Consider the following 26,000-nt stretch of genomic DNA (forward strand, 5'->3'; position numbering starts at 1 on the left):
CAACAGTATTCACGCGCATTCTCAGTGCAATGGGAGTCCTGTAAGGATGGACCCACGGCAAATCCTGCGAATTTTGATCGTTTTATCGGGATTGAACGGAGTATGTGATGGTGAGTATTGAATGTTTGTTTATTTCAGCAGTGTTTCCTTCCCAGGCTTGTGTCAGTTTTGTTAATTTAACTGTGATTTCGCCCACCAACGTTTGGCGTTTAATACAACAACAACATGGCGCTGGGATTTAACGACTGGCCTCATAAACTCTGTGCCTTTTCGGCGGTTTTTATTACTCTCTCTGTCAGGAACTAAAATATCTTATGTGTTTTAAATCCTATTTTATAAGTATGCCTATTATAAACAGTAATTATCCAGCAGGATGGCTGGGTTTGTGTTAAAAACTCATAAAGGTGAAGATCTAGCATGCTATCCGGTTAGCAAGGTAGTTTAATACGTGGCTGTGAATTCCCTTAATAACTTTAGAAAACTGAAATCAGCTCATGTGATTAAAGTATTTCAGATCCACGTATGTATGTTGATATGAATCTTAATACAGACTTGAAGTTGAAGGTGTTCTTCTGTCATCCTGAATGTCATATTTGTATCATTCATTTGGGTTTAACAGCTCTCATTTGCTGCACATATTTCACATTTGTGCTTGTTTTTTATGTTTTTTGTGTGGGGTGGTGTTTCGAGGAAGTAAATATGAGAGGATTTATAATATATCTGAAGTTAAGTTGGTTTTATAGTCACACATTGGGACTTTATCCTTAATAAAGTAGTTTCTAAAAAGTATTATTTGCAAACTCTAAATGGGGAAATTATATTAACAGCCAATTACTATCAAAGTACAACATTGTTTACAATTAAATAAATAGTATTAATGTTGTTTTGAAGTCATATTTGCATTATAATTGAGACCAGATATTCAATAGAGGTAACGTCGGTTTTATATTCACACATTCTGACTTTCCTCTTAATAATATAATTTCATAAAAGTATTATTTGCAAACTCTAAATAGCAAAATCATATTAGCAGCCAATGACTATCAAAGTACAACATTGTCCACAGTCAAATAAACTGTGTTAATGTTGTTTCCAGGTCATACTTGCATGCTTATTCCAATCGAATATTCAAAGTAACATGGTTAACAATATAGAGACTTATAAATAAACAAATGTGCGAATACATAACCAATTCTACCTCCTTTAAATATTCAAAGTAGCATGGTAAACAATATAAGATTTGTTTAATGAACGAATGTGCGAATGTAAAACTAACTTTACCTCAATTATATTTTACATGATCATAGTATTACTTTTTAGTACAGAGAAAGTTTTAATGTAACTCATAGCAATATAGTTTTGTTAATGCTTGGTAAATTGAATATTAATGTATTTGTTAAAAGTCAGATGAACATAAACACACACTTCAGCTGTCATGTTGCACATTTATCACACATTAAAACATGTGCGAGTTCATCTAAATGTTGTTTGCTGTGTATTAATATTAGGTTTACATTTTCAAACCTATTTATAAAGTAACTGCGTTCAGACAGTATACAACTTTTGAATATTCATTGAATTGAATATTAAATATTTAATTGAATATTAATCTATTTGTTGAAAGTCAGATGAACAAACACACACTTTAGCTGTCATGTTGCACATTTATCACACATTAAAACATGTGCGAGTTCATCTAAATGTTGTTTGCTATGCATTAACATTAGGTTTACATGTTCAAACCTATTTATAAAGTATCTGCGTTCAGACAGTATACATTTGCAGGGTGCATATGTGGGAAGCTTATAGGAACTTGGCTCTGTTCACGTTAAGTACTGTGGAAATCAAGTAAATGGTTGCTCTTGGTGTGAAATGACATGTTAATATCAGGACAGAAAGGTGTGTGGTCCGCTGTCTGAAGTATAGTTCTGCAGCTTTACTTTGATGATGATATGGTTGAGTAACAGTAACCTCTAAGCGCTGGTTATTATAATGCTTGGGTAATTGAGGCAGTATTATATGAACCCTTTCAGGGGTCTACATCTGGTACAATTGGGTTAAATCTTAAAGGCGTAAATAACCGAACGGTGACCCTATTGCTCTAAGACATATCTGTCTGACTCTTTCTCTCCGCGTCATATAGAAATACAGTTAGTCTTTGTGCATCTTTGGCTTGATATGGGGTAAGTCATAGCTCGGGGGCTTTCTTTATTCCCGTTAGGATTTCTGCTTAACCCGCTGTGAGAAGGCCATTAATGTTTTCTGCATATTAAAGGCTCACAGGCTTGGGCTTGCGCAGCAGTGTTAGGAGCTCTGAGTTGCCCTGCAGGGTTCAATAAAGTGCGTCTATCTGTCTGTTAATCGATTGATCAGTTTGTCTTTTGAGATGGATAAGTTCACTGTGTTCTGTTATGATCTTTAGAAGCAATTTACTTTGCTGAACAAAGTCTGTATAATACTTGAAAATATCTTATACAGAGGAAGAAAAAATATTCAATCATTTTCTTTTTGTCTTATTCCCTTTTATAATCTGAGGTCGCCACAGCGGAATGAACCGCCAACTTATCCAGCATATGTTTATGCAGCGGATGCCCTTCCGGCTGCAACACATCACTGGGAAACATCCATACACACTCATTCACACACACAAACCCATGCAAACACAGGGAGAACATTCAAACTCCACATAGAAATGCCAACTGACCCAGCCGGGGCTCAAACAAGTGACCTTCTTGCAGTGAGGTGATTGTGTTATCCAATGCACCATTGTGCTGCCATATTAGGGCTGCATGATATTGAAGAAATTAACATTGTGCTATTTTATTTGTCTGTGATCAATATTGCGATTGTTTCCCAAGGTAGTTTGAATAGCATTATTTGATGGTTTTCTGGAGAATTTAACAGTAATCAGGTACAGGGATTGAATAAAAACAATGCGAAAAATGCTGTTGCAAATATCTAAAATTTATAAGATCAAGTAAAAATATTGTTTTTTATCAACTTAAAAAAAATGTGTCAAAATTATGGAGTTTTTCCTTAAAACAAGTAAAAGTGTCTGCCTGTGCGGTAAGTAAAAGTATTAGGTTTTTACTTTTGACATGTAGATATTTGGACTAGAAACAAGACAAAAACTCTAAGTAAGAACTTATAATATTTTTGGCATAAATCGTATGAATTCTGTAAATATACAGTAATTACATATAATTCTGTAGCTCATGGTCAACTATAATTCAGGCTCAACATTGCATACCTTGCGATGTGCCTATTGAGGATGTGCATATTGCATTATCGATGCTTAAATTATGTATTGCGTGTGTGTGCGCGTAAACTACCGGTCAAAAGTTTGGGGTCAGTTTTATTTGAATTTTTTTCATGTTTTTTAATTTTTATTTTTGAAAATTATTCTTTTAATCAAGGCGGGATTCATTAAATGATAAAAATTAGTTAAATAAAAATGTTAAATAACTGCATTCTTATTGTAAAGTCTCAAATAAATTATTACTCCAGTAATTAATGCCTTTTTTTACTATTACCATTAAAAATAATATTATTAATTAATATAAGAATGATTTCTGAAGGATCATCTGAGGACTGGAGTATTAAAGCTGAAAATTCATCTTTAAAATCACTGGATTAAGTTATTAAATGAAATTATAAACTACTTTTAAACAGTTATTTTATAGTGCAAAACATTTCAGAATTTTTCAATTTTAATTGTGTTTTATAGATAGATGCATAGATATGAAGATATAAAAATATGCCATCCTTATAAAAGAGTAAGCATAAATTCTGTATTATATTTAATAAGAGTTATCAGAGACTTGCAGTATTTAAACACAACTCAGGCATTGATGTAGTGATTTCTTTAAGCTTGAGATGCAAGACAATAATGAGCTAATCTCAGAAATTTAGGGTACAGAATTAAATTGCAGTGGTTAGCAGGATTGTGTGATGGAAATGGTTATTACAATTGTATTTTGCATTTTACATATAAAAAATGTTTCTTAAATGTAGCACACTCCTTGTTGAATGATATATCCCATATTCATCTCATCATTGCATCAAGTGGTTTTCATTTAGATGAAAATCTCACATATGTCTGTCCTGTAAAGTGTTCTTGGAAGAAAGTGTTTCGAAGCATTAGCTAAACATCTGGGGTTCACTTTTCCACTGAGAAGTTGTCAGACAGTCTGTGACAGTCACAGTAGTAGGTGATGGTGTGTTTGACATGATTTGAAGGTCAAGTACATCAGCAAGAGGCTCTGGTTGCAACAACTTCTTAATCTAAGGGAATTACATACATATACATTATAACGATCTAGGCCAGAGTAGTTTTCAGAGAAATGCACAGCTAAAGTAGTTCCAGGCAAGTCATGACCGTATAACAAACAAACAAACAAACAAACAAACAAAAATCGCCCCCTATTTGTGCGTTATTTTTTTAATAATTCAGTGACTAATCCAAATGCAATTACAGGCCAACTATTGAGTAAGTAACCATTATTATTTATAATGCAAACACTTTATAAACTTCAGATTAACTATGTTTATAAAGTGTCCAGCCTATACACAATCCTTAATGTTTTTGTCTGTAAAATAATAATGTTCTGCTTTGGAATGATAATTATTGTGAAAAGTGCTATACAAATACAATGTAATTGAATTTAATATGTGTTAAATTTTGCTCAAGCATTAAGCAAGAACACTTTGTGACAGACATTTGAAATTTTAATAAATTAAGATTGGTGCTGCTATGTATGCATCCGTTTGCCATTCATTGCATCTTGACATGCTTAAGTGAGGTTGTCCATCTGCAGTTGATCACATACCTGACTGTGTCAATTATTACTGCAATCAAAGTTGTATTTTAAATAGAAGATAAAGTGCAACTATCTTTAAGTACAGATCCTCAGCTCTTTATCTGTCTCCTCAATGAAGAGTGTGCACAGGTATATCATTTATGGCAAACATTACTCAACTCGAAACCGTAATTGGCCGAAACAAGAAGATGCGGCTGCTTCTGAAAGTCATCTGAAAGGGTTTCAGTCTTGTGTTATAAAAACGTCACAGATGGTGCAGCAGTGACAGTCATTCATCAAACTTTCAGACTAGTAATTATTTCACGTGTAATATTCGTAAATGAAGTCATTGTATTACAGATGAACAGGAAAATAAAGTCGCTGGACTTGTTTTGCAAGAATATAGAAAGCAAGCAAGATCATTCATCCACTGTAGCGCACTGATCAGCTTCTACACTTTGTATTTGATAAGAGCAAACTGAGTTGTTATTTTGAAAATGTTGTAGAGCATGGGACGATAACTGGTTTCAAGGTATACAGTGGTTTGGAAAAGGCAAGGTTTTAAAACCACCAACATTTTCTGTAATACCGTTCCAAAGGTATGTGTAAGATTTTTTACTTTACTTTAGAGCAGCACGATTCTGGCTTTAATGAGAATCACAATTTTTTTGCTTAAAATAAAGATCACGATTCTCTCACTATTCTGTAGATGTAAAATAAAGCTTAATATGAGATTATTGTTTTTTCTCAAACATATGGTAAAACAACAATATTAATATTATGTGTAGGTCTACTGGTTTCTATAAATAAATAATTCTATTCTACTTGTAATAATTCTGATGTTGAGTTATGTTTGAGATATATGCTTGCAATTTGTAATTGACAACATTATAAGACCATTTAATTCATTGGTAAAATCAACATTATATAGGCTAGAGTAGTTATACTGACACTTGCATTTATTTTTATGCATAACTGTGTTCACTATGAAAGAAAAAACACATCAAATGCTTGTCGTATCATATTTTTTAGTTGAATTTTACCTTTTAAATACAGTATGGGACTCTTTCAAAATCATTTGGAGGTGTCCATGTCGCTGAGCAACGTATGCGTAACAATGAAAAGACTCGTCCAGCCGCCTTTGCTTCTCTCCTGAACTTGAAAATATGATTGACTGAATCGTAGATATGCTGGATTAAGATCGTCTATAAGGTCGAATCGAGATGGCGATCTTTTAACGATTTATTGTGCAGCTCTACTTTATTTTATTTATTTTTTGTTATTTAGGACAACAGTATCTCCAGCAGAAAAATATCCAAAGATGCTGTTTTAAATTGTAAAGAAATGTGTGTTTTTGAAACTAATGAAGACACCAGAAGTCAACAATTCATTTGAATTATTTAGCCTGACATGTTTACTGCTCCAAAATATTATAAATCTTTAAAAAAATAAATTATATTGTGTTCAGTTTTTGTTTTTTACCCAGACATTTAAAAAGAACATACTTTAGAGCAGTGAGCACAATACCATGATATTTTTATCCAAGGTTATCATACCGTCAGAATCTTATACTGGCCCATGCCTAGATCTATTATACTGTTCCTAAGGTATATGTAAGGTTTTTTGTGTGTGTTGTAAAGAACTAATGAAGAGAGCAGAAGTCAATGATTTATTTGAATTAATTAGCCTGACATGTTTACTGTTTCAAAATATTATAAATGTTACATAAAATGAAATATATTGTTCAATGGAGAAAAAAAAATGTTTTTTTGCCCAGACATAAAAAAAAAATAACTTGAAGCAGTAATCACAAAACCACGATAATGTGAAACTGTGATATTTTTATCCAAGGTTATCTTATCATCAGAAACTTGTACCGGCCCAAGCCTTGTTGTATGATGTTTGTCTGATGGGTTATTAGCATTGGTCATGCTTTTAGAAAAGGAAATAAAAAAAAAACAGAGCCTGGTTAAATACTCTAGAATGGTCTATTTTTCAGTGGAAATAGTCAGAACGGAAAAAACAAAGGTAATCTTTAGGGTGATTATGACGAATAATAAATAAAACAAAACACTTATCAATACAAGAACATTACTGCACTATAAAAATCCTGGTTGCCTTAAATTTTTAAGCTGAATCAAGTTAACTATATAAGTCCATTAAACTTACATTATTTTAAACTGACTTAAAACAGCTTGCCTTAGTTTAATTTAGTTTAATAAATTACAATGACCTAAAAACATATGCTGTCTGGACTAATTAATCAAATAGTTTTTTTTACATTGTGTGTGTCTGCACCACCTACTGAAAACAAAGTTATGTGGATAAAAGAGGCAACTTTTCTTTTCCAAGTCTCAACATATGGACATCAAAGTCAATAGTGCACAAAAAAAATGTACATTTCATATGCATACAGTTATGTTGAAATTTGGGAACTATTTGCAGAATTTTTAAACGTTTTGGCAAAATAAGAGAGACCATACAAAGCACATTTTATATTTTTATTTAGTACATGACAGAAAAATAGCTGAAATTATTATTATAGCCTCCTATGAAAGTTTGGGCGACGCAGTGGGTAGCACGTTTGCCTTACAGCAAGAAGGTCGCTGGGTCGTGGGTTCGATCCTCGGCTCAGTTGGCGTTTCTGTGTGGAGTTTGCATGTTCTCCCTGCGTTCGCGTGGGTTTCCTCCGGGTGCTCCGGTTTCCCCCACAGTCCAAAGACATGTGGTACAAGTGAATTGGGTTGGCTAAATTGTCCGTAGTGTATGAGTGTGTGTGAATGTTTCCCAGAGATAGGTTGCGTTTGGAAGGGCATCCGCTGCGTAAAAAACTTGCTGGATAAGTTGGCGGTTCATTCCGCTGTGGCGACCCCAGATTAATAAAGAGACTAAGCCGACAAAAAAAATGAATGAATAAAAGTTTGGGAACCCTTGGTTTTTTAAAACGCTATTTGTGATAACCTAGATGAACTACTGTTTATTTTGCTTATACAGGGTTGTTCTTGAATCCCTTGTTTGTTCTGAACAATTAAAAGTGTGATATTCCCCAGAACAGTCTTAAATATATCCAGGTCTTAAATATTCCTAATTTTTTACAGCATCTTTTGGGTCTCAAACAAATATTTAAAAAGGTTCAAATGACAAAATACTAATTTTACCCATTTAGTACTGCTCATAGGAGTAACCAGAAGATTCTTGCATGTTTCCCGTAGAACAAATTAAGTATCATTTATCTTCTAAAATAACAGCATATTGTATGTTATATCTTTTTTTTGTCAAAATGATTCACGTAATCTACAAACTTTCGCATAACTCTATCTTCATGATGCCTTTTTTTATGTTGAGCAACTGCACTACACATTTAAAAAGGCACTTTTTGAGATGTTAAAGCTTTGATATTAGTTTAGATTTTTACCACACTAAAACATATGATGGCATATTATATTTGTACATAGTTTGAAACAACCTTTCTGGAAGCTGGAAGTGGAGAAAATACATGGTGTTATGTATTGTTGATCTGGAATCTTTCTTTTCTTTCTATCTATCATCTGTGAATTTACATAAATATTAGCGGATATTCCTTTCATGGTTTCCTGCATGTCTGAAACAGTTTGAGACCACAGACAGACAGGCACTGTGCTTTGTACATGTGTGGGTGTTTACTTGCAATGCAGGGAAATCACATTATTTAATTGTTTTTTCAATCAAAAATAAAGTCCTTAAGCAACTGAGAGTTTGGATAGTCTGGTATACGCTACACTTTGACCAGATCTGTGTGTAGGTCCCTTTTGGAGAATGATACAGTATGCAAACATCAGACAAATCCAAGTTCACTAACTCTTAAGTTCCTAATTATCCCCCCAAGGGCTGAATGATTAAAGAACAGACTGGCTAATATTCCCATCCGGAAATAAATTGTTTCCTGTTAGCAAGCTGCAGAGTCCCGTTGATGTTTTCCATGTTGCCAGTTGGAATTGCTTAATGTTTAAGTTTGCAATCAAACCAAATTTAAGTTGTAGAGGTGGTATACTTGGACCAAGGACATCTTTATTTACTATACTAGATTTCTAGTGCAAAATGAACTTTACTAAAAAATTAAATGCATGTTCGAGTAGTTTTTGCTCTCAATTACCAATCATTAATCAATCAATCAATCAATTTATTTCAATTCCTTTATTTTCCCAAACCTGATTTACATATTTTGTAGCAATGAAATTGGTATATTGTTTTTTAGAAAGGAACATACCCAGTCACAAAAACTGCCCACATGACTTTAAACTAATAACACTGACTTAACTTGAGTCTCAACATATTTACTGACTTTTCTTCACGTAATCATGATCACAATATTGACCTGAATAATTATGATGAGGATTTTTTTTCCCTCATAATTCAGCAGCCCTAATTCATTGTGCAAAATATACACCGTTTCAAAACACTCGATTTTGATAAAGCTATGAATTCAACAAGAAAGCACATGAAAAATGTTTTTCTTGTTTGTGGATGCTGATAAGCCTAATTATTTAGTAATCCTAAATGCATGATGGCATGAGTTGGCTACATTTAATAATTGACATTTAGCTAAATGTTTTCGCCTCTATGATCAGAACAGGCTGGCGATTCATCAGTTGTAAACCTCCTGTCAGAGATTGTCATCTCAAGTGCGACATCAACCACAAAAACGACGTCATAACATCTGTACTTCAGTAGTTTCGCTCTGTTTTAAGCCCCGGGGGAATCTTCCATGATGATTGCACGTCTCTATATGTCACATTATGGCTGTAAATAACAGGAAATCTCTTCTATCAACTAATACGCTGCTAAATGCAACCCACTGATAACCGAGTGGAAAACAAGCCTTCATGCTAAATTTAAAGAGTGCCTATTATTCACCTAAATACAAGATGTTAAATAAGTGTCTGATGTCCCTAGAGTGTGTATGTGAGGTTTCAGCTCAAAATAGCACACAGATAATGTTTTAAAAGTCTTTGAAACTGACCCTTTTAGACTTTGATCCTAGTCATGGCGTTTTGTTGACTGTCGCTTTCAGTTCGAATGAGATGTGCGCTTTTCAGAAGAGCGTCGAGCTACAAATGCGTCAGCATAGTGGCAGATTCAAAACATGGCTAACGTTGTCTGTGTAAAAAACTTACAATGGCTGCGTCCAAAATCGCCTACTACTCAGTAGCTACTGCATGTGAATTTAAATGTACTACTTAACCATTAGAAAAGTACGTTCTTAACGATTTGAATCTGAGTAGTATTAATGGAACTCTGACGTACTACATCCACCATTTTGTCATGTGACCTACCCTTGTCAGTTGCATCTCCTATAGGGTTGGGCGATGTCGACCAATTTGGCATCATACGATGTCTATTGTGAAACATTACGATGGACGATGGCTTCGTCGTCATAGGTGGAGAAGAATTAATTATTTATGAATAGTTAATTAATTCATATTGAATTAATTATTTGTAGCCTACCGTTTCATCAACCTGACCCGCATGGTCTTTCTTTTACCCATAAACAAATCGTAAATAAAAAAAGACAAGTTACACACAAATTATCACCTGTTAATCACTTTTTCCCATGGGAATCTGGCATGAATAGGGAGAGGTGATCAGTGTCGTTATAATGGCGTCAACAAACTTGGTTGGTAAAAAAGTGCACAAACAATAGCACAAAGTACAAGCGTGAAAGCGAAAGATTCAAGCAGTTTACTGACACTGTGACACATTATCTGGTAGATTCAAAAGACCAAAGTGTCGTTAGTAAGAGACAAGATTAATTAAAGATCACGTTTAACAACTATAGTAACGTAAAGTGATGGCCAGTGTGGACGTGGATCATTTTCATTTTAAAATGCCATTTTAAACTAAGACATATAAGTGTAAATGGGGCCTGAGTGTGTATTTTTTGTAAGCAGGTTACTGCTGCCTTCGGCGATGGACGATGGCATCATCTATCGACCCAACCGTAATCTCTTCACTCCAATTCATGAATTCTCTTGCAGTGCATCATGCACTCTCAGAAATAAAGCTATGCGAGCTATCACCTGGGGTGGTACCTTTCCAAAAGGTACAATTTTAATTAATTTGAAATTAATATTTCCATATTAATACCTCAAGGGTACATATTAGTGTCTAAAAACTACAAAAGTGTATGCCCTAAAATCTTTAGGTACTAATATATACTTTTGAGGTACCAATATGGACCCTTTAACTACAAATGTGTACCTTTTGAAAAGGTCCCACTCCAGTGACAGCTCGTGTACCTTTATTGCTTAGCGTGGTGTCTCAGATGCGCACTTCAGAATCTCGCCGGAAGTAGTAGGTCATCCTGGTACCACTCTTGTATTGTTTTTCGTGTTGTGTAAATTCTGACATTTTACTCTGCTCGCATACTGTTTTAGCGTACTATATAGTATAGAAGTACAGGGCTCGAAATTAACCTTTTTGCTTGGTAGCACGGGTGCTCCTTTAAAAATTTAGGCTCATCAGCCAAAATTTAGTCGCACCCACCAGTTATAAGCACCGTTACTACAAGTTTTATACAAACAGATTTATCGCATTTGAAATCAACTGTAATCAAACTAACAAGCAAAAAATATATATGCAAGCATGAGGAAAATATCTCAACGAAATGCCGTTATCACAAGGAAATATTCACAAGAATTCATTCTCATCTTCAGAGCTTTACAATTTTTCACGGTAGTAACTCTCTCTGTCATCCCAAGCCAGAAAGCATTGACTGAGTGATTGACAGCTGATATTTCAGTGCTAGAGCAGAGGTGGGCCAATAAGAAGAGCGCGAAGGCGGGGCAAGCATTCCGGACTTGGCTTTGTTTACTGCAGCAAGTTGACATGACAACTGTTTTACACCATTCCTGAGCGCTGCGTTTCACTTTTCAAGTGCAGAGATGCATTCTGCATGAATGTCTCCCAAATCCACGCATGTTGTGAACATTTTGCAGTAAAAACTGGTCGCACACAACAGTTTAATGCACTCGCACAAATGCTCCCAAATATATTTTGAGGTCGCATAGATAAAATTTTGGGCGCATATGCGTCTAAAATGGTTGCAATTTCAAACCCTGAAGTATGCGATTTCAGACGCAGCCAGTGCCTCAAAAGAAAGCAGTCTATTTAGACTGCACTGTTCATTTTTGCATTGAAAAGCTCATTCATAATCCTGCTTCTCACTCAGGGCTGTTTATGCTAATGAAGGAGAGATGGTCACTAGTGGGCGGGGCTTTACCCCTCTGATGATGCGTACCAAGGGAGAATGTCAATCAAATTGTTTCTGTAGACTGTTTTTATCAAGTGTGATTATATAAAGTAGAATTAATGAATTCCTACTATCAGAGGCTGGCTATATTCACACACTATTACCACACAGCTATGTTAAAACCTCTTATAAAAGTGATTTTTTTTTTTTTTTGCACAATAGTTCCCCTTTAAAAATTCTGCAATGAACTACATCCATGCAAACTTTAAAAATGCTTTGTAAACAGAAGAATAAACAAACATCGCAAGAATATAGGGTAAAACAAATCCTCTTAATGTGAATTGATCACAGTCTCAATTTGTTTCGCTCTGTGTTTTGGCTTGAATTGAGTGGTGTTGGCATTAGCTAGAGCTGTGTTCAGTCACGCCATCAGTGCAACACGCCGCAGCCTGCATTCGGCACTGTGAAAAAGACCAAAAAAAAAAGCTGTGCCGAGAACATTTTGGACACAATCGAAGCAGTTCCTTCTCCCCCGATTTCACTTCACACTCTCCAATTATCCATATGTCAGGAGAAATATTTGAATAATCACATTGTGTAGGAGCTTGAGCAGAGAATGAAACAAGTGGCAAATCAATGTTGCACATTAGAGAAGTGCAGCTCTTGCATAACTCATTTACACAGCTTGTTACATGACTGGCTGCCGGTAATTAAAAGCTGCGTTTTACAGTTTTGAAGCTTTTTATTTGTTTCCCCATGAAAGCTCGAATGTTAGATTTGTTTTTTTGGGGCATGTAATCAAACAGGGGGTTGCTGAAATACTTTTCAGATTTCTTGCATGTAAAACATTGTATTGTCCTGTATTTAACACAGACTGAGGGGTTGAAAATAAATGAGATATTAATGTTGATTAAATTAATAGCCCTCCTGTGAAATTGTGTATATATGTTTTTTTTTTTTTAATATTTCTCAAATTATCTTTAACAGAGGAAAGGAATTTTTTGTTTTTTTCTGCTGGGGATTATTATTATTACTTTTTTTTCTAGTTTGGCTGGAATAATAATAATAATAATAATAATAGTAATAATATTAATAATAAAAAACTAAAAACTGTTTAGGTTAACATTATTACGAATTAATATTTAATATGACCACAACCTCTGTGTATTTTTTAGGTAGATGTCCTTTGGATTTTATTTTTTTGATAACTTTTTCCAGTTTTACAGTTCATTTGGAACTGGAAGTTTAATTTAAAGACAACATTACAGTTTTTTATATTAAAAAATAATCTTGACTTTAGACTTGTTGTGTTTACATTGTCATTTAGCAGACCTTTTTTTCTCAAAGCAACTTACAATTCAGCAATTCAACAAGAAGAGTCAATACACACAAGAAGTGCTAGCTGTGCAAAGGAACTGTTAGTGTTCAGAGATTTCAGTGCTAGAGTAAGGAAGGGAGAGTTTTTAGAGCAAAGAGTGTTTCTACAAGTGGTTTGTCAAGCCCACTCGCATATCAAGAACAAATGCAGTGCTGTGTGTTTGTTTTTCAGAGTGGTTGTAAGAAAGTGTCTGGTGTAAATGTGCAAAACTGATGCAAGTGCAGGGTTCAACGCTATGGATTTTTTCTACTGGTCCAATCGGGCAAGGGGTTCAGATTTTTACTTGCCCTGCCAAAATTTTCACTGGCCCCACCAAAAAAAAAGGAAGTTAATAGCTATTTTTTTGCCACATTTTAAATAATGTGTCAAAAATAAAGTCTGTGAATCTAGAATTTTAATATTTAAAATAAATTGTAAATAAAAGTGTTATGCAAACAAAAAGAGCAGTACAGAAAATGTTAAAAAAAGGTGGCTGACTTGTCAAACTGGCCGCAAACTGTGCAAAATATCACTTCATTTTTATTTTGTTCTGTTAGTCACACGTAAATGTCTACTTCCAAGACGTTAGAAACAGATTTTTTTCTTTTAGCCTTATAATTTGATGTTGCCTCCATGTTGCCGTTTCTTCGCTGTACTGGTTTTTACCAGGTTACAGAAAAAAAATATCATGGTCAATCAAATAAGAGGAACTGGAAAGCAATATGGTGTTTACGACATAACAGAGAAGGTAGTGTTTAAAAACTTAAAAGCACAAACTCAATTGACAAATAGTCACAGACAAATTAAATGTTAGTGACAAGACAGCACTGTCCCAATCGGGCCAGTAATGATCCGGTCTACTGTCACAAGTGTCTCTCAAGCTGGCCCTGGGCCACTGGGCAGTCCTTATTGTTGAGCCTTGAAGTGTCGGTTAAAGTGTCAGAGAGATAAAAGAGTGTGTTTTCTACATGTGGTTTGTCAAGCCCACTCACCTATGTGAGGCACACTCAGAAATGCTTTTGGAAAGTGACAGGGTGCTTTTACACCATGACTTTGCCATGTGAAAGCGAACCGCACCAAGAACAAAGAGCAGCATTGTAACAATTTTAATCCCGATTTTGGAATAAAACAATTGATGGTGGGAGAAGGCGGCACTTGCGGATCGACTGGAGGCTTCTAGTTTTTAATTTTGTACTCCCTAATTCAGATGTGTGCATGTGTAGCAGATTTCTGCAGGCTGTTGTTCATTTCTCAGATGAGTTGCGTTTGCACTGCAGGAGAATGATGTCTGAAGGCCACAAGTTCAGACCGTCTGCAGACTCCATATAAATGTGCTCTGCTCCCAGCTTGATTCAATCATGTCTGTCTGGACAGACCTGAAGATTGAGTCTTTAACCAGGAAAAATTGAATGGAGAGAAATAAATAGTGGTAATGCTGTCCCGTGTGGTAACCCGCAAGAAAACATTCTGTTTCAGAAAATAATTTTATCATGAAAAATGATCCACTAATCTTACCAGCCATGGAACAGGACTTTACACTTATTTATGTATAAATAATGGCTGGATAATATTGATATTAATTATTATTTATAAGTTGTTTTCTGTATGCAATTATATGGAACGTACATATTTAAAATTGTGGTAATTATTTTTTTTTTATGAAAAGTATGAATTGGTTTCAAGTAGAACTGTTTTAGAATATATTTATCATGCAATACATTAATATTTATATTTTATTTATATTGTTGTTATTTTTGATTGTTGTAAAAATGTGTTGTTTTGTTTTTAAGAAAAAAAGGTACATTTAAATATTAAATAATATACATTTTATAATCACATTTACCTAAACAACATAATGCATATAAAACACATAATGATGAAACAGTTGTCTGACTATTCTCACTCATTTTTTAAATGCAGAAATGCTCTTTACTCAGTTGTGTACACTATAATAGTGCTGATCTCTGTCGCCCCCTTCTGTTGGAAACACACATCTGCTTTTCCATTTACTGCTAAATGTTCAAAAAGTTCACTCAGTTTTGCTTTAAAGGAAGTGTTTAAATGGTGAATCCTTCAAAGATTTATCAAAAGTAGACCTTAAACTGTTCTAGATTTATATCAAATGTATTATTTATTGCTGTCAATATTGTTTTTAGTATTAGAAATAGTGATATTTATAAAATGTTGTAAATTGGCAGGGCAAGTGAAAATCTGAACCACTGGTCTGATCGGGCCAGTAGAAAAAATCTTAAGTGTTGATCCCTGCATTGTATAACAGGGGTTTGTTCTGTAGACAATCAGAAAAAAAAATTGCGCTAGGGGGCTAATAATATTGACCTTCAAATGAGTAAAAAAAAAAAACAACAGATTTTATTCTAGCTGAAAAATCAGACTTTCTCCAGAAGAAAAAATATTATAGGAAATACTGTGAAAACTTCCTTGCTCTGTTCAGCATCATTTGGGAGATATTTAAAAATTAAAGATGAAATCACAGGAGGATCAATCATTTTGACTTCAACTGTATATGCGACACATGATTGAATACATCTGTGTCTGTTCTGTTGTGTTTGCAGCTCTGTTGTGTAACTGCACCGCTCCACACTGCGAGAGGGATGGCTTTAAGTGCGAGACGAACGGCGCGTGTGTGGCCTCCACCTCCGTCATTGAAGGACAGGAGCAACATGTGCGTCTCTGCATCCACAAGGAGAAGCTGGTTCCTCCAGGCCAGCCGTTCTACTGCCTCAGCGCTGAGGGTCTGATGAACACACACTGCTGCTACACCGACTACTGCAACAGCATCGACCTCAGGCTGCCAATCGGTGAGTTGCGGCACACATTTCCTGTTAATTTACTCACCCACAGGTCCTACATCCAAGATGTAGGTGACTTTGTATAATAATAATACAGTAGTTTAATTTAATAGTTTTTTTTTTCCTTGTTAGTGACGAATGGGCCTGGTGCTGGGCAGGACTGGGGGCCGGTGGAGCTGACGGCGGTGGTGGCGGGCCCTGTGTTTGTGCTGTGTGTGCTGGTTCTGCTGGGACTCTTCCTCTTTCAGCACCACCAGCGGGCCTACGGGCACCGGCAGAGGCTGGAGGTGGAGGATCCCAGCACTGAGCACATGTTCCTGGCCAAGGACAAGACCCTGCAGGACCTCATCTATGACCTCTCCACCTCAGGATCAGGCTCAGGTTGGGATCACATGAGAACATCTATGTAGTTTGCAGGAGTTATTTGTGCATTTAAAACTATAATACATTTTAGTTGGCATTTAATTTTATGTTATTTTATTAGGCTGAATAGATTTTTTTTTTCAGTTTAGATCCAGTAAATGTAGTGCTTCAACTAAAACTTAAGTACGTTTTCAAGCCTAATATGTTCATTTTTTATTTTTTAATTCAGTTACTAAAATAAATAATCATAACCCTAATGAGATTTTTGGGAAATATCAGAACAGTCATCCTTTCGACTTTTAAGTGCTTAAGTGCTTTAAGTATTTGTTTTCTATATAAACTATAATTGCGTGTGTATATATATATATATATATATATATATATATATATATATTTTTTTTTTTTTTTATTTTTTAATAATATATATATATATATATATATATATTTCTATATATATTATTTTCCTTATATTTTTTATTTATTTTAATTTTAAACTATAATTGTGTTTATATATATATATATATATTTTTTTTTTTTAAACATTTTTTAATATGAGGCTATATATTGAAAAAATTTTATATATATATATATATATATATATATATATATATATATTATTATTATTAAAAAAATTTATTTATATATATATATATATATATATATATATATATATTTTTTTATATTTATATTTTTATATATATTTTGTAATATTACTTTTTTTTGTAGTATTACTATTTAGACCTAAAAAGTAAAATGTTACTTATTATAAATCTATTTTATTGTATTATATTTTAAATATTCATAACTAATGAATAATTTTTAATATTATTTATTTTCAGTAGACAATTTTAGTACTGAAGCATTAAAAAAACTGAAGTATTTGATTTATCTAATATTTATATATTATGTTATTGTTTGGCTAATAATCCCAATTCTGCTCATGCACTAAAGTCTTCTGAAATAATGTGATACTTGGAAAGATGAAAAAAAAAAATTCCCTCATACGGTCAGTCTTTTCTAATATTCTCATTTATTAAAAGGGGAGGAGAAATTAATTTGTGACTTAAATATAAAAATATTTAGGTTTTAATCGAATTTATTTTTAAACAATACTAGAGAACATTTTATTATTATTGCTATTATCAATGTTTTAATATAAAGGAAAAAATGTTTCAAAGGGTTGATATTTTATGACCTTTTTATCAGTATTGTCGTCATCTGTATGTTTTTATTTTTGTAATTCTTGTTTATTAGTGAACTGATACATTTGAATATTGCGTATTTGAATATTTATCACCAATGTTGACATTAATAAATCCAATGCTGCTAATATGGCATTAAAACACAAACAAATACATAGCTTCTGACTCTCTCTGCAGGCCTGCCTCTGTTTGTGCAAAGGACCGTGGCTCGTACCATCGTCCTACAGGAGATCATCGGTAAAGGCCGCTTCGGTGAGGTGTGGAGAGGGAAGTGGAGAGGTGGAGACGTCGCAGTCAAGATCTTCTCCTCTCGGGAAGAACGATCCTGGTTTCGAGAAGCTGAAATCTACCAGACCATTATGTTGCGCCACGAGAACATTCTGGGCTTCATTGCTGCAGACAACAAAGGTATCTCATGAAATCTTATTTCAGTGCTTTATATAGCATGCACAGTGCTATTCTGTGTGTGTGTGTGTATATATATATATATATATATATAGTGCTGCACAATATTGGAAAAGTCTAGCATTGCGTGATTGTGTTATTCTGTAATATATATTGTGATATTTTTATGGAAATGTGAAATTTTAAAGACTATCGGACAGAATTGTTATACTGAGAGCACTTTTATGGATGTTTTTAAATATTTCCTATTGGGAAGAATTTTAAGTCATTGAAATTACCCTAAAAAAATCAGTTTTAATGTTTTTAACATATATTTTTGTATGTTTATTTATTTATTATCTCTTAATGAATTCTGAAGTTGTTATCATTATGTAATATGTTTTATCTACATTGATCTTGCAATGAAATACTGCCATAAGTTGCAGATTTGCTGATAAGTTTGACGAGTTTTGTACTGAGAGCACTTTGATGAATGTTTTTAAAAATATGTTCCCGGGAGTTTTTTAAATAATTTATTATATATTAAACTGAAAAGCTATATTAAATGTTTTATTAAATGTTTTTAGCTTAAATATTAATATATTTTTTTATTTATATACAGTTAAGATAAGAATTATTAGCCCCCCTTTGAATGTTTTTTATTTTTATTTTATTTTAAATATATTTCAAATGATGGTTAACCGAGCAAGGAAATTTTCACAGTATGTCTGACAATATTTTTTCTTCTGGACAAAGTCTTATTTGTTTTATTTCGGCTAGAATAAAAGCAGTTTTTAATTTTTTAAGGACAAAATTATTAGTCCCTTTAAGCTATATATTATTTTGATTTTTTTGTCTACAGAACAAACCATCGTTATATAATAACTTGCCTGATTACCCTGACCTGCCTAGTTAACCTAATTAACCTAGTTAAGCCTTTAAATGTCACTTTAATATGTATAGAAGTGTCTTGAAGAATATCTAGTAAAATATTATTTACTGTCATCATGACAAAGATAAAATAAATCAGTTATTAGAGATGAGTTATTAAAACTATTATGATTAGAAATGTGTTGAAAAAAATCTGCTCCCTATTAAACAGAAATTGGGGAAAAAATAAACAAGGGGGCGAATAATTCTGACTTCAACTGTTTCTGTATTAGTTTGATTAAGTATGATCTTTTATTGAATTATGAAGTTGTTCTTGTGATATGTTTTTGTCTATATTGATAAGTTGCTGATGTGGCAGTAAATAATCAAACAAACTGTGGTGCAGATTTGAGTAATTTTCTCTGTTTCAGATAACGGCACATGGACTCAGCTGTGGTTGGTGTCAGACTATCATGAGAACGGCTCTCTGTTTGACTATCTGAACCGATATTCAGTCACCATCGAGGGCATGATCAAACTGGCTCTGTCGGCTGCCAGCGGCCTGGCACATCTACACATGGAGATACTGGGCACTCAGGGTAAGAATCACGCTTATTAGATGAACAATACTGTAGGGCAGAGAATGGGATCAGTGTCAAAATCAAGTGCTTGGTAGAAAGTAAATTGAATTATTGTTTTACCACATGATGATTCTACTTATAACAATGCTGTATACAGTGTGTGTGTGTGTGTATGTATGGTGTATGTTACTTTTAATTTCATTTAAAGTTTTGTTTTGGTTCTGCAGGTAAGCCTGGCATTGCTCACCGTGACCTAAAGTCTAAGAACATCCTGGTGAAGAAAAACTGCACATGTGCCATTGCTGACCTGGGCCTGGCAGTACGGCACGAGTCCATCACTGACACCATCGATATAGCTCCAAACCAGCGCGTCGGCACCAAGAGGTATAAATGATTAACATATCAGTCAGGAGTACATAGAAACATGCTGAACATTACATTACTGTACATTAACACTGCTGAATTAAACATACGACTAGTTTCTTATTGATTTTAAGTTTTGGTTCCATAAATCATGATATTATTGTTTAACATATGTACATAGGTGAGACACTGTCAGTATAGGGTACTTTATTTTGATGAGTGCATTAACCCTTTAAACTGCCTCCACTTTTTGAACAGACATGAATGCCTGTGTTCAGTGGTGCATAGATTTAAATACATTTTAAAGATAATTTTGAAAGAAGTTATGCACCTTTATTTTTATAATAAAACAATGCATGTGTATTTTATTACATTACATAAAATATGTATTTTACAAAACCTGTTGTTGCCTAAAATTTAACCAAACTAAAAAGCTAAAGTTGAGATAAAAAACAGGCTTTCTGTAGGATTTAGTGTGGTTGCAGTTCCAGACACGACCACCAGATGGCCATTGGTGACAATACAAAGGCCTTCCTATGTTTTGAAGAATATTAACTGTATTTTTTTCCATACTTTTGACAATATTTTGGAAGTAAACATAACTTCACTAGAATGTTGGGTGGTATTTGATTTCAATTTAACTTCTAAAAATCATCTCAAAACATTTTTAAAAACTGACCTGTGGATTGCTGTAGCATAGTCATGCTTTACGACTGAGTACCTTTGTTCAAATTAATAAATGTGTTTTTTTTTTTATTAAAAATCAATCATCAGATATAAAAATAAGAAATGCTTTCAGATGATATACAGATGATATAGTTTGACTGCGTTGTTTAGACTGCAATATTATGGTTTATAAATGTTTCCACAGGTTGTAGGATGACAGTAAATGTAGTACAATATGTATTCAGAAGGCTTCTACATTTCCAATGATTTACAGTTTATGATTAGATTAGGATTTAATTTCAAAAACGTGATGTAAACATAAGCATCCTGATGCTGGGACATTTTTCAAAATATTTCCTATTGTATTTTTCTTCTGCATAAAGTCTTACGACTTTTAATTTTGTTTGGGTCAATATAATTAGCCTAAAGACGTTATTATTTTTCATTTTACTACAGAAGAAACCACTGTTGTCTAATAACTTGCCTACTTACTGTAATTAAGCCTTTTAATTGCACTTAAAGCTGAATTCTAGTATTTTAAAAATAATTAGGAAAATACTGCGCACTGTCATCATGGCAAAACAACAAACAAAAAAAACTAGTCAGTTGTCAGTTTTTCTGTAATCCTGCATGTGTTTCTGTGTGTTTCAGATACATGGCTCCGGAGGTTCTGGAGGAGAGCATTAACATGAGGCACTTTGACTCTTTTAAATGTGCTGATATCTACGCTCTGGGTCTGGTGTACTGGGAAATCGCCCGCCGATGCAATGCTGGAGGTGCTGAAAACAAATCTTTGTATTTTAGTCTAGATCTAGCGTTGCTGAAGCGTACACATCTACCTGCTGTTACTTTATTGCTATACTGGCCCATACGTACATGCATACTATGAGCTCAATACAATTCTGGAATCATAGCGGATCATTGTTCAGCTTTAACCTAGTTTTGTTAAACCGTTATATAAATGAGCAATATCACATGAGTAGCAGTGCGATATGGCTGTATATCGCCACTGGTGGCCTCAGTGTCCCCATCAGTGCCGATATACAGCCATATCGCACTGCTACGAGTGTGATATTGCGTTTATACAACAGTTTGACGGCATAATTGTGTATATAAAAACAAAATCAAACATGGAGAGTCTCAAAAACCCTTTTGTATGAGGAACTACTTTCTTCCACCTTGGATTTAAATCATAAGCTGACAGTTAAACAGCTGAGCAAGCATCTTTTAAACTTTAGATCTGTAGTGTCGGCTTTTTGCTGGTTGTATATGGGCGGAGTAATACACAAAGGGTAAAGAGGCTGAACGCGTGCTGATATTACTTAAATATATCACGGCTATCAGCCAATCAGATTCGAGAACCAGACAGAACTGTTGTATAAATAATAATATACACTTTATAACAGTAATCCTTTCAAAGGGACAACTAATATACAAAAAGAAAATACAAACTATAAAATTTCAACAATTTTATTTATTTTTTTATGCTTCTTGATTTTTCCTGTTTATTAAAATTGTATTTTAGATTTTCCACAACATAATTTGTGTGTTGTCATTTTTAGACTAATCTCAAGTTATTTTGTTAGGAAAGTTCCAGTTTTGCCTTTGGTTCCAACTAGTCTACTGTACAGTTGAAGTCAAAATTATTCGCCCTCTTGTTTAGTTTTTTCTTTCTTTTTCCAATATTTCCCAAATGATGTAGCAAAGGCCAAGAAAGCCCACACAAAAGCTGAAGAGCAAATAACTGGTGATTATTATAAAAATGGTTATGATTATTTTAATAATTTTACTTTAATTTGGGTGGCGCAGTAGGTAGTGCTGTCGCCTAACAGCAAGGTCGCTGGGTTGCTGGTTCGAACCTCGGCTCAGTTAGCGTTTCTGTGTGGAGTTTGCATGTTCTCCCTGCCTTCGCGTGGGTTTCCTCCACAGTCCAAACACATGCGGTACAGGTGAACTGGGTTGCCTAAATTGTCCGTAGTGTATGAGTGTGTGTGTGTGTGGAAGGGCATCCGCTGCGTAAAAACTTGCTGGATAAGTTGGCGGTTCATTCCACTGTGGCGACACCAGATTAATAAAGGGACTAAGCTGACAAGAAAATGAGTGAATAATTTTTCTTTAATTTGCTGGTTTGTTCTGTTCAACAGGATTAGTGTTAATGTTTTATTAGCAGTTCAGTTTAGTTAATGTTAACTTTTCCTTACCCTAACCACTGTTTACAGTATTTGACGTTTTTACTCTGTAATATTTCCATAATTTGATACATTTTGTTAAATGACAGCAGTAAAACAGTGTTTATTTGTAAGTCCTGGTGATTTTCTTATGATTAGTTGTGTATGTTAACAATTAAATACAAATGAATTATAATTCCTAAAATTATATTACAGTTCCTAAAAATTTGGGTCGCGGCTTGATGACCATGTAAAAATGTGGGTCCCATGGCCAAACCAGTTGAGAACCCCTGCTCTACACTATTCACACACATACACTACGGCCAATTTAGTCCATTCAATTCTGCCATAGCACATGTCCTGTGGGGGAAACCGGAGCACCTGGAGGAAACCCACGCCAACACGAGGAGAACATGCAAACTCCACGCAAAAATGCCTACTGAGACAGCCGGGAATCAAACCAGCGACCTTCTTGCTGTGAGGAGACAGTGCTAACCACTGTGCCACCGTACCGCCCGTGTTATTAGAAATGAGATATGGCTATTATGTTTAGAGAGATCTGTGAGGGTTGATGAGCTAATCTAATCTAAAAACACTGCTAAAGTGGTGATAATTGTGTTATGCTAATGAAAGTTCCTGATTGTTCTTCTCTCAGGTATTCATGAAGAATATCAGCTGCCCTACTATGACCTGGTGCCGTCAGATCCCTCCATAGAAGAGATGAGGAAAGTGGTGTGTGACCAGAGATTACGACCCAACATCCCCAACTGGTGGCAGAGCTACGAGGTAAAGAGAGCAACCAAAACACTGTCTGCCTAACATGACCGTCATACCGTCAGCTTCATAGAAGAGCTTAGCAACACTATTATTCTTCTCCATCAGTAAATGAATAACAAATCTAACTAGTGTTTGTGTGGTCCAGGCGCTGCGTGTGATGGGGAAGATCATGCGTGAGTGCTGGTACGCGAACGGCGCGGCGCGTCTGACAGCTCTGCGCATCAAGAAAACCCTTTCACAGCTCAGCGTGGACGAGGATCTCAAAATCTGAGCCGACCCAGGAAAAGAGAATGTGTTCAGACAGGCTACACTCCAAACTCTCCTGCCAGTTTAACAAGTATTTCCGTCCAGCGAGTTGTGACGGGGCCTACCTCACCCCACGCCAAAACTACTGATCCCGCGCTACGACCCTTTTATTGTCTAATAATCTACACTCTCAGACTGAAGAAACAACTGACCACTACTAGCGCCCGTTTCTGTATTCACGCTGGACATTTATGTGCTCAAATCAACTTCCCCAAAGATCGTTTTGAAAACCTGGATTGCATATATTGAACTCTCTTAATTCAGTTTAGCTTCAGTCAAGCCTAAAGGGGTAGTTCACACAATAATTAACATTAACTCATTTAATTTACTCTCCCTTAACTGGTTTCAAATGTTTCTGAGTATCTTCCTTCTGTTGAACACAAATTAAGATGTTTCGAAGTATGTTGAAAACCTGTAACCATTGACTTTGCATTGTAGGAAAAACAAATACTGTAAAGTCAATAGTTACAGGTTTTCAATATTTTTAACAATATATTTAATATAATATAACAGCAGAACCTCCAAGGTCTGAAGAGTGAGTAAATGATGACAGAATTAAAGTTTCTAGGTCAGGGGTGTCCAAACTCGGTCCTGGAGGGCCGGTGTCTTGCATAGTTTAGCTCCAACTTGCTTCAACACATCTGCCTGGACATTTCTAGTATACCTAGTAAGAGCTTGATTAGCTGGTTCAGGTGTGTTTAATTAAGGTTGGAACTAAAACTTGCTGGACACCGGCCCTCCAGGACCGAGTTTGGACACCCCTGTCCTAGGTAAACGATCTCTTTAAAGGGTTGGTTCACCCAAAAATGAACATTTACTCATTTATTTACTCTCCCTCAAGTGGTTTTAAAGGTTTTTAAGTTTCTTTCTTCTGTTGAATGCAAAATAAGATGTTTTGAAGAATGTTGAAAACCTGTAACCATTGAGTTTGCATTGTAGGAAAATAGTATGGAAGTCAATGGTTACAGTTTTCCAACATTTGACGATTTTTTTTTCTTTTTTTGTTCAACAGAAGAAACTAAATGATTGAAACGAGTAAAGAGTAATCGATGACAGTTAAAACTTCTAGGTGAACGATCTCTTTAAAGGGGTAGTTCACACAAAAATGTACATGAACTCATTTTATTTACTCTCCCTTAAGTGTTTTCAAACGTTTCTGAGTTTCTTCTGTTGAAAACAAATGAAGATGTTTCAAAGAATGTTGGAAGCCTGTAACCATTGACTTTGCATTGTAGGAGATACTATGGAAGTCAGTAGTAACAGATTTTCAATAAAAAAAATTATATATATGTATATATTTAGTATTCAACTGAAGAAACTCATAAATGATTGAAACAAGAGTGAGTAATTAATGACAGAATTAAAATCTCTAGGTGAACGATCTCTGAAAAAGATGAACTTTTACTCATTATTTACTCTCCCTCAAGTGGTTTCAAATATTTTTGAGTTTCTTTCTTCTGTCGAACACAAATGAAGATGTTTTAAAGAATGTTGGAAACCTGTAACCATTGACTTGCATTGTAAGAATATACAGTGGAAGTCAATGGTTACAGTTGCCAACATTTTTCGAAATTTCTTCTTTTGTGTTCAACAGAAGAAACTCATATATGATTGAAACAAGAGTGAGTAATTAATGGCAGAATTAAAATCTCTAGGTGATCTCTTTAAAAGGAGTAGTTCACCCAAAAATGAACTTACTCGTTATTTACTCTCCCTCGAGTGGTTTCAAACCTTTGAGATTGTTTCTTCTGTTGAACACAAATTAAGATGCTTTGAAGAATTTTGGAAACCTGTAACCATTGATATTCATAGGAAAAAGAAATACTGTTTCCAACATTTTTTGAAATGTCTTCTTTTGTGTTTAACAGAAGAAACTCAGAAATGATTGAAACATTTATATTAAACTATTTTTAGGAAATGTTATTCTGTTGAACACAAATTAGGGTTAATTAAACCAGTAACCAGTAAATTGACTTGCATTGTAGGAAAAACAAATACTATTGAAGTCAATGGTTACTGGTTTCCAACATTTGTCAAAATATCTTTTTTAATCTTCAACAGAATGACATAATTTTTATCTTTTTAAAGGGTTAGTTCACCTAAAAATGTAAATTGTTTTTAATTAT

The 26,000-nt window shown here is 34.4% G+C and overlaps 2 protein-coding genes across 14 annotated transcripts in view; one reads left to right on the forward strand and one right to left on the reverse strand.

Annotated features, from left to right (window-relative positions):
• The window catches only part of plxna1b (plexin A1b), a 744,633-nt gene extending 733,077 nt beyond the window's left edge, over positions 1–11,556 (reverse strand). Inside the window, exon 1 of the mRNA XM_087255665.1 lies at positions 11,456–11,556. The gene's annotated coding sequence lies outside the window, so the exon portion shown is untranslated. The remainder of the gene's footprint in view (positions 1–11,455) is intronic.
• acvr1bb (activin A receptor type 1Bb) lies at positions 1–26,000 on the forward strand. 13 transcript variants are annotated; one of them, XR_015492980.1, is made up of 11 exons: positions 1–110; positions 15,958–16,203; positions 16,327–16,575; positions 17,937–18,167; positions 19,445–19,612; positions 19,822–19,978; positions 21,275–21,399; positions 23,447–23,577; positions 23,714–24,265; positions 24,346–24,462; positions 24,618–26,000. XR_015492980.1 is itself a non-coding variant. In XM_087256362.1 (9 exons), the coding sequence occupies exons 1-9, from the start codon at positions 47–49 to the stop codon at positions 23,837–23,839; spliced, it is 1,497 nt and encodes a 498-aa protein (XP_087112488.1). In that variant the 5' UTR covers positions 1–46; the 3' UTR covers positions 23,840–26,000. The 13 variants fall into 13 exon arrangements, 2 of the variants coding, with proteins under 2 accessions (XP_087112488.1, XP_087112489.1); XR_015492981.1 differs by having other exon boundaries at positions 24,346–24,442; positions 24,645–26,000; XR_015492982.1 differs by having other exon boundaries at positions 24,346–24,400.

The sequence above is a fragment of the Danio rerio genome, chromosome 6 (genome assembly GCF_052040795.2).
Source record: "Danio rerio strain M-AB ecotype USA chromosome 6, GRCz13ab, whole genome shotgun sequence".
Taxonomy (NCBI): Eukaryota; Metazoa; Chordata; class Actinopteri; order Cypriniformes; family Danionidae; genus Danio; species Danio rerio.

Coding starts and splice junctions, on each gene's coding strand:
- acvr1bb (XM_087256362.1), top strand. CDS start 47: ATGGACCCACGGCAAATCCTGCGAATTTTGATCGTTTTATCGGGATTG. Junction 16,204..16,326: donor CGACCTCAGGCTGCCAATCG/GTGAGTTGCGGC, acceptor TTTCCTTGTTAG/TGACGAATGGGCCTGGTGCT. Junction 21,400..23,446: donor CCGCCGATGCAATGCTGGAG/GTGCTGAAAACA, acceptor TTCTTCTCTCAG/GTATTCATGAAGAATATCAG.